This window comes from Solanum verrucosum, unplaced genomic scaffold (assembly GCF_900185275.1).
Source record: "Solanum verrucosum unplaced genomic scaffold, falcon-dt-bn FXZP01000234.1, whole genome shotgun sequence".
Lineage (NCBI taxonomy): Eukaryota > Viridiplantae > Streptophyta > Magnoliopsida > Solanales > Solanaceae > Solanum > Solanum verrucosum.
In genome coordinates, this window is record NW_026020440.1 from 947,406 (window position 1) to 956,891 (window position 9,486).

The following is a 9,486-nucleotide window of genomic DNA, read 5'->3' on the forward strand; positions in this document are numbered from 1 at the left end:
CGTTTGGTCATATGATTTTGAACCAAAGTTAAATATTTTGAAATCAATGTTTATTTAAGAAATTTGCACGAAATTTAATTTTAATTTTAAAGCAAGATTTTTATTATGTAATAAAAATTATTTATTCTTACATAATCTTTTCAAATATGGTGCAGAAAAAAACGGAAAAGAAGTTTTTTTTTTTTTTTTTGCAGTAAACTTTGAATACTCAACTCTGGTTAAATTTTGACCACACCCACCCCCTACCCCAATTCCAACATCATCACATAATAAAACCTTATCTTCTCTGTAGAACACTCACACACACACTCTCTCTCCTCTTTCTCTCTCTAAAACACAGCAAATCTAAGCTCGTTAATGTCGATTCAGATCTGAGAGAAGAAGAAGAAGAAGGAAGAAAAAGGACTACTGTAAATCTCGAGTTCACTGTGAAATTACACTTTTGCCCTTCCCCCTCCATTACCGTACAACAATGGCGTACGCATTCCCGGAGGAAGTACTAGAACACGTCTTCTCCTTCCTCAACTCCGACAAGGACCGTAACGCAGTATCACTAGTCTGCAAATCATGGTACGAGATCGAACGGTGGTGTAGGAAGAGAATATTCGTTGGAAACTGCTATGCTGTTAGCCCTAGGATCATGATCCGACGGTTTCCGGAAGTCAGATCTGTTGAGCTTAAAGGGAAGCCTCATTTTGCTGACTTTAATCTTGTACCGGAAGGTTGGGGAGCTTATGTGTATCCTTGGATTTTGGCTATGTCTAAATCTTATCCATGGCTTGAAGAAATTAAGCTTAAGAGGATGGTAATTACTGATGAGTCGTTGGAGTTGATTTCTAAGTCGTTTAAGAACTTTAAAGTGTTGGTTTTGTCTTCATGTGATGGGTTTACTACTGATGGACTTGCTGCTATTGCTGCTAACTGCAGGTGAGTTATTTTTTCTTGCTTGACATTTCTCTTCTGTTTTGCTCACTGTAAAGTAGCTAGTGGTGAGAGAAGTCTTAATCTGTAAAGTAATTAGATCTAATTTTGGGTATTAGTTTGGACAATGACTTTTATTGTTGTTAAAGCTTAAGCTTTTGGATGAATGCAGTATGCATGCATTTTGGGGGTTTGTTATAATCCCTTGCTAAACACGAGAATGAAGAAGCACTTTTCTTGCAGCTGTTTGTTCTGTTTATAGGATATGTTATATATTAGTGGAAACGAAGTATCTACTTTAGATGAATTCGTAGTTTGTGAAGTTGAAGAACCGTCATTTCTTCAAGTGATTATGGTATTATTGGATACGTCTTGCTTCTACATTGCATCAGTCTGGTTCATCTGACTTTAATACTTCAAAGATTAAGAGCTTTTTGTTTGTTTCTTTTAGCTTCTTTTTTTTGGGGTGAACTTCTGGGAATTAATTTTTCGGATTTTGATTGAATGAGCTGATGTCAATAATTTCTTGTACTTCCTTCCCCAGAATTCTGCATTTGCATTCTATCTTTATAGATCTCTAAGGCCTTATAACAGAAAATGCCAACTTGTGGGTTTTCTTAATTGTTATAGGATTTAAACAGTTGGACTTCCTTTTAGCATTAATTTCTTGTGGTATACACTGTGTAAACATGCCCTTTAGCTTTGCTTTGTTTTGAAGTAGTTGGAGATTTGAATGTTATCTTAATTATCTGGAGATTTCCTTATGTCTGTTTCTTGGTTCTCTGGTGGGATTCATTTGTTTTATCAGGAGGGAGTTTTGTTATGGAGTATAGCTGTAGTTCAATGTTGAAATGGTTAAGTGGGTTAGGAATAGGAAATGGTGATTTATTGAAATTCCAATTGAAAGATGTGTAGCTCTGAGGCAAACATGATTCTAAATCTTTCTTATTTATCTTGTTCATATCGTCTGTCAGTTATTATCATTTGTTGTTTTCTGTTGAGTCTGTTGATTTGCTTTAATTTATCATAGAATAATTGTGTAGATCGGTATTGTCATCTAACTCCCGTTTTGCTGCAGGAATCTGAGAAAACTAGACTTGGGGGAGAGTGAAGTGGAGGACCTTAGTGGGCATTGGTTAAGCCATTTCCCTGATAACTGTACGTCACTTGTATCACTTAACATTGCCTGTTTGGCTTCTGAGGTCAGTCTGTTAGCTTTGGAGCGCCTGGTTACTCGCTCTCCTAATTTGAGAACTCTTCGGATAAATCGTGCTGTGCCCCTTGAGAGGCTTCCAAACTTGCTCCGCCGCACTTCCCAGTTGGTCGAATTTGGTACAGGTGTTTTCTCTGCTGATGTGCGATCTGATTTTTTCTCAAACCTGACAGAAGCTTTTTCGAGCTGCAAGCAACTTAAATGCCTGTCTGGGTTTTGGGATGTTGTACCAGCTTACCTTCCAGCTTTATATCCAGTGTGCTCAAGACTCACCTCCTTGAATTTGAGCTATGCTACCTGTCAGAACCCTGAGCTTGGCAAGCTCATAAGTCAGTGTCACAATTTGCAGCGTTTGTGGGTATGTTCTAAATGTTTTGAAGTCTTAATTGATGTTCTTGACACTGCAACTGCAAACATGTTTTTTTTTTTTTAATAAAGAAGAAGAGGCAATGAGATTGTAACATCATACTTGCTGTGATGACATTTAGTATATATTCTTAGTGAAGAATAAGAAAAGACCTAACTGCTACAGATCAACCAATCAACCACAACTTAATCCCAATTTAGTTGGTCTCAGCTTTATGGGTCCTCTTAAACCATTTTGCTATATTCAGGTCATTTTTGTTCCGATGCTAAATTATTTCTCTTTATGCAATAATTGCCAAGGATAGGCAAAAAGTAATTCATTCTGTAGATAAACTTCACCTATGCTGGTTAGGAAGATTCCAGGCTACATATATTTGATATTATATTGCTAAGCAGCTCACTTTCTTTGGAAGTTGAAGCCAAGTGTTACATGCTTCATATTGTGATCTGGGTTTCAGTTTTTTAATACTTGTGCCTACCCAATGCACGTAAAAATCCATCTAAATGTGATGGTTCTATGCTGAAAAATTGTATCTATTCTTCCCTAGTGGCTTCCCCAAACTGGTTCTGTAATATAAACTCCAGTATCATGTTTAAGTGCTGAATTGCTTTTCTTGCAATATATGTGACTGCAGGTGCTAGACTACATTGAAGATACTGGTCTTGAGGAACTTGCTGCCAATTGTAAGGACCTTCAAGAGCTGCGGGTGTTTCCTTCTGACCCATTTGCTGCAGAACCAAATACAACCTTGACGGAGCAAGGCCTTGTAGCTGTCTCAGATGGCTGCCCAAAGCTCCAGTCTGTTTTATACTTCTGCCGCCAAATGACTAATGCAGCTTTAGTTACTATTGCTAGGAATCGACCTAACATGATCCGTTTTCGCTTGTGTATCATTGAGCCTCGAACTCCTGATTATTTAACCCTTGGTTCATTTGATACTGGTTTTGGGGCCATAGTAGAGAACTGTAAGGAATTGCGGCGACTTTCACTTTCTGGCCTCCTTACCGATCGTGTCTTCGAATACATTGGCGCCCATGCTAAAAAGTTGGAGATGCTTTCCATAGCTTTTGCTGGTGATAGCGATTTGGGACTCCACCATGTTCTCTCTGGTTGTGATAGCCTTCGGAAGTTGGAGATCAGAGATTGTCCGTTTGGAGACAAGGCTCTTTTGGCTAATGCTGCAAAGCTCGAGACAATGCGATCCCTTTGGATGTCTTCTTGTTCAGTAAGTTTTGAAGCATGTAAGATGCTAGCTCAGAAGATGCCTAGGCTTAATGTGGAAGTCATAGATGAGAGGGGTCCTCCAGATACAAGGCCAGAAAGCTGTCCTGTGGAGAAACTTTACATATATCGAACTGTGGCTGGACGAAGATTTGACACACCTGGTTATGTTTGGACAATGGATGAAGATGCAGCTGTAAGGTTGACCTGAGCCACACATCAAATGGAAAATTCCAGCAAGACTTCACATGGAAAGATGGGCAGGTATTAGCGCTATGTTTATCCTCCTGCATTTGTTTGTCACGCCTTATGTAGTTGCAGTGCCAGTTGAGGGTTGGAACTTCACTGCTTTGAAGTAGAAGCTCCAGAGCTCATACGCCATCAATTTTATTCTTGGCTGAGAGCTACTTTACAGCAGGTAGTTTTTAATAAAGAGTTTGAACTCTGAGTTTCTGTGTATCATCTAGAGTAACAATTATTCGTTTTCTTTGGGTGGGATTTTGCTTGGGGGGTTTGGGGGCATGTTTTTGCCATGTATGTGCTATTTCCAGACTTTGCTTCATTATGTAGTTCCCTTTATTTATTCTATTGACTTACTCTCTATGAAATGGAGTGTCTTCAAAAATGTTAGTTTAGCTCTTTCAGTAAATTAAGCACATTGTTGAAAGGGAGCCTTGACGCAATAGTAAAAGATCAAGGATTCAAGACAAAACTCTTCGATCTGGTGTCCTTGGAGCTTAGTGCATTGGGCTGATCCGGGTATCAGCCTTTTAACTTGACAAACTCTAAATTACCCTCTTACCAACATTCAACATCTACAAAATCTGTAGGCTTTTGCTTACTTTTACTTGAACAGATACGAAGAAATCACTTAGTTTTTGTTGGAACTCGCGAATATGTCTTCCATAGTTTTTTGGCTAGGAAGCAACATGCATGTTCACACTACCCATTACCTATGTTTATGGATGAAACATGGTAATTTTTGTTATTACCTGGTATCTGTTGCTAGTTGGAGGTTATAGGTATCTTGTTGAATTAATCGAAAAAGTAATAAATGTTGAGTCATTTTTTGTTGAATAGTGGAGCATGTGAAAGATTCCATCTTGGGAGATATATAAGGAGATTATTACTATAACATTATTTTGTGTTCACAACTTTTTGAGCATTACTCTCTCCTTTCCACTATAACTTGATAGATGACTAGTCAAAACAATCCAAAAAACAAAAAGATGAAACCAAAACATGTTGAAATCTCTATAGGATAATCTTACAATTATTGTAGCCACAAATTTAATGAAAATAAGATGTGGATATTTTGTTCTCTATTATGCATTTGAATAGTACCAAATAAAGACAGAAACAGTGAGACAGACAATAATATAACAGACACCTCATCTGGCAGAAAAGGCTGAATCTCCATCAACCTCCCCACACACAAAAAATTATAAAAATAAAAGTAGTGGTATACTAATACACTACAGATATTCCAGAGTAAAAGAAAGCAAAAGCTGGAATCTCTGTCTCTGCTCTTTCTGTCTTTTTCTTTATTTATCATACTCCTCTCTCCACTCTCACCCTCGTTAGCTCGTTTATATTATCTGTCTCCAATTCAAATAAATTGAAACTATGATAAAATTTCAATGAGTATATTTGAGAAGATTTTTTTAATTGACTTACGATGATGCTTGCATGTTTACTTTTTTGGTCTATTGATTTATGACTATCATTATATTCATTATTGCTTATTCGTTTCATCATTTTATTCTTAATATTATTATTATTATCATTACAGTTTTATTTTTCAACCTTTGGCTTTGGATTCTCTTTAATCTTTTTCTCTATCATTCTTGCATAATAATGACAATGATTAAATCTTGCTACTTGAGTTTTGCATTTTTAGTGGCTTAAAATCATTTCTCATTTAAGCTTATATTTTGTTTCATAATTATTTTGAAAAATAAAATAAAATATCTCTTCATCACTAACTACTCAATTATTTTTCTTACAATATAAGTTGACTGCTGGCAGTAGCTATTCCAACTTTCCAAGTGGATTCTGACGTGTTTGGGTGTTGCTTTTGACTCATTTTGGATTTTCTTGTGAAATATCACCTCAAAAAGAAATTCGTGTTCGAGTTTTGAAAAAGAAAGAAAAAAATATTCTGATTGAAAGTGTTTTTTCCTTTAATGAATTTTATGTGGTATAAATTTGAATTACTCGAATCTCAAAATGAATAATGGATATAAACAAGTTACCTTTGGTTCTTTTTGGCTTCGAAGTGTTACACTTTGAAGCTCCAACAAGTCCTAAAGTCTTTTGTCATCTAAAACTTTGCTAAAAAAATGTTGCTTTACGTTTGGTTCTATGTACTTATATAATGCTATGCGTTCTCTACTTTTGAATTTCACAAAAAGAGAATGTGGTTTTTCCTTTTGACTTTCTCTCTTATTCATGAAGCGAAAAAAAACTTTGTCCGAAAATCCAAAAGAATCTTACAAAGAAATTAGTATTATTTGCCATTTTCATGTGGTTGTTGAAATTTACTCGTTATAATAATAATAATTATAAATATAGTTTAATTACCTTAAATAATTGAAATATGTGTGAAATTTCAGAAAGTAAAAGCATTTAAAAATATACAAATGAAACGCAAAAAAAAAAAAAAGATAAAAGAAGGATTACAATATAAGAGTTAAAGTTTTTAGAAAATTATTCTAGTCATCTCTTTTGTTTAATTTGTTTTATTTAACAAGCTAACTTAATTGAAAGGCCATAAGTCTTTTTTTTTTTTTTGTAACCAAAGAAAAGAACTTTCATATAGTTTTTCAATTTTCATTTTTTTTAATAATCGTTTTTTTAGTAATTCTTTTCCGAATGACATTGTAATCAATTCATCAAATCTTTCTTAGACATTATTTAAAGAAGTCATCTTTTAGATTGTAGTAAAGTTTCAACTCTCACTCCTTTTCCTTTTAAGTAACGTGATTCATGTTCTATAGTTGGCATATTTGAATCCCAATATACAACAAAAAAATCACTAATAGAAATAAAAGATTTTTTTCATCATGAATACTAAGAAATTTATGATATAGAATTAGGATCGTCTCAAGCATATTAGTTACCAAAAGCCAAACATGAATTCAGGAGTGGCTAATTCTTGAAACATAGTTTATTCTTCTAGTTTTTTTAAGATGCAAAGTCGTTAATATATTATAGCTAAAAATAAGGGCAAACAACAAAAATATCACTAGTTTAGGGTCTAATTACATATCTTTTGTGAGTTGGCGAAACTTCCATTCGTGCCAGATTTCGGTTCCTAGATACATGTATTTGGCGCATCCAGATACATGTATCTCAGACACCATGGAGTCGAAATTAGGTATAATTTGTTCTAGATATATTGTATCCAAGTGAATTCACATGTATCTGACTCTTTAGCTCGCCTCTCTCCCGTGTCACTCGCCTCTCTGCCTCTCTCACCCGTCTTTCTTCCTATGTATCTGTATTTTAGAATGTATTTGATATCCTTGATACATGTATTTAGTGTGATTCACATGCATATATATGAGATACACAAGCTCTCTCGCTCGCCTCCCTCCTATTTGGCTCCTCTCTCTCTCTCTCTATATATATATATATGTAGTATGTACATATATTTCAATGTGATCAAGTAACAAAAATACATGTATCTAAATGTATTTAATTTGAAATCTGATATAAAATTATTAGTTAGACACCATATGTAATTATTTTAAATTATTGAAAAAAATAATAAATATAATAAAAATATTTATGTAGTTAGATAATTTTTTTTTTAAAAAATAAAGCATGCCTTATTTTCAAGGCCTAGAGCCGGCCTGTTTATAGCACTCTATTCTCTACAACGAAAAGAATAATATATGTCGACAAGTCAACAATATATAATGTGCGTCCTAGTCTTAATTCTTAAGTCTTGTTCATGCAAAGTCAACTTTAGTCCTAATTAAAAGCCACCTAAAATGAAAACTATGGGGCCACAAAAAATCATATACTAGTTATTATTATTATTATTAGGTTTAATAATTTGATTATTTTTATACGTATATCATTGATGATGCTTATATATCCTTAAAATTTGTTTAAGAAAATGATTGATTTTAATTTGTAAAGGAGGAGGAAAGAAATCGTTAGGGATTATTAAAAGACCTAAACTGATTTAGATTTATTATAAAATTAATAGGCCTATGAATTATGATGCAGTGGCGTAGCCATATATAGTGAAGGGTGATCAGTTGAGTACCCTTCATAGAAAAATCATATTATATATATAAAAAATTATACGAAGTTAATTTTGCGTATCACAAATTACTTTTTGTGAGTATATATTTCTCTTGTGTATTCTTAACAAAATTTTTGACTTATTGCTTCTATGATGAACAAGTAAATTTGAAAATTATCATTTATATTTAACGGAAGTGCTAAATGGCCAGAAAATTGAAAAACTATAATATTTTTTTTATTTTAAAACAAACTGATCTTTTTTTCCATTTTTTAGTTAAAATGTATTTAAGTTAAAAGGGTAAAAATATTTAAAAAGTTAAAATAACATAAAAAAACTATCATTTTGACCAAATTTTCTGGCAAATTTTTTCCCCTATATTTAATACCTCTTTCGAAAACCCAATCGTTACTCAAGGGGGATAATACTAAGAAGAGGCTAGGAAAAAATGAAAGGGAAATGCAATAAATGGACAAAGACTTTGAAATTGTCTCAAGTCTACCCAAAAAGTATTAAAATTAATAATAAGTAGACCAATTGAGAAATTTCGTGTCAACTACAAATGTTCAAACTTAACTAACATTTAACACGTCTTATAAAGATTGCTAATTGCTATAATTAGCCTCATTTCGCCTTCTAATCATCAGTTGTCAGATTATATTTGCATCGTTAACGAATTTTGGTACGTACCTAAATTCGATCGAAAATGGGAAAACTTGTATGCGCGGAGATGGATGGAGGCAGTATTTTTGATGTGAGTCCACTCTTCATAGCTATTGTTATTGCTATCCTCTTCTTATTCATTTCATGTATGAGTCCACCGCCTCGTCGCAGATTTATTGCGGTCAATCGATTTTATTGAACGATTATCAAAAGTTATGTTGCTTGAATTCTTTAGAAATATTATTTATCAGAAGTGTATTGGATCCTCCAAAAACGTACACTAGCAGTTTTGACGGGTTTGGACAACATATATCAACAAGTTAAAGCTTCATGAGATGTCATTTTTGTTCTAATACTTAATTATATAGTTTTTTTTTTTTTTGGATTTGAGTTATTATTTTATTTCTGTAAACGAATTGGGATTACAAATAATGAATTCTGATCTTTGGGGAGTAGAATTCTCTTATGTATCTTTTGTCATTAATGTTTACTCCATCTGATTCAATTTATTTGGCTTGATTCGAAGTGTGAGGATATATTAACTAATGTTCAATGCAAATTCAGATATAAAGTCTTTAATTTTTTTAAAAATGAAATTTACATATTTAGATGCTACATAAAAGTACTATCAATCACAATAGTTAACAATTATGAATATTCAGAAAGTATTTGAGAAAATTATGATCAAAGAAAATATCCTTTGACTATATATCCAAGTAATTCACTAAAACAAATAAATTGAAAGACCAAGTTTATAATCTTTTGCAGATTTAGCCATTTCAAAATAAAGTTCGAACTCATGGGTTGTAAATTTCAAGGATTTCAATTCACAAGTATGAAATT

General features: G+C 33.3%; 1 protein-coding gene across 1 annotated transcript; it reads left to right on the plus strand.

Annotated features, from left to right (window-relative positions):
* Window positions 1-300: 300 nt before the first annotated feature.
* LOC125808171 (protein TRANSPORT INHIBITOR RESPONSE 1-like) lies at window positions 301-4,233 on the plus strand. The gene is made up of 3 exons (XM_049487895.1): window positions 301-927; window positions 2,000-2,492; window positions 3,136-4,233. The coding sequence occupies exons 1-3, from the start codon at window positions 473-475 to the stop codon at window positions 3,931-3,933; spliced, it is 1,746 nt and encodes a 581-aa protein (XP_049343852.1). The 5' UTR covers window positions 301-472; the 3' UTR covers window positions 3,934-4,233.
* Window positions 4,234-9,486: the final 5,253 nt, after the last annotated feature.

What these genes read in the sequence shown, in the direction of transcription:
- LOC125808171 (XM_049487895.1), top strand. Translation starts at nt 473, where the DNA reads ATGGCGTACGCATTCCCGGAGGAAGTACTAGAACACGTCTTCTCCTTC. An exon ending in GCTATTGCTGCTAACTGCAG is followed by an intron (nt 928 to 1,999) that starts GTGAGTTATTTT and finishes GTTTTGCTGCAG; the next exon opens with GAATCTGAGAAAACTAGACT. An exon ending in ACAATTTGCAGCGTTTGTGG is followed by an intron (nt 2,493 to 3,135) that starts GTATGTTCTAAA and finishes ATGTGACTGCAG; the next exon opens with GTGCTAGACTACATTGAAGA.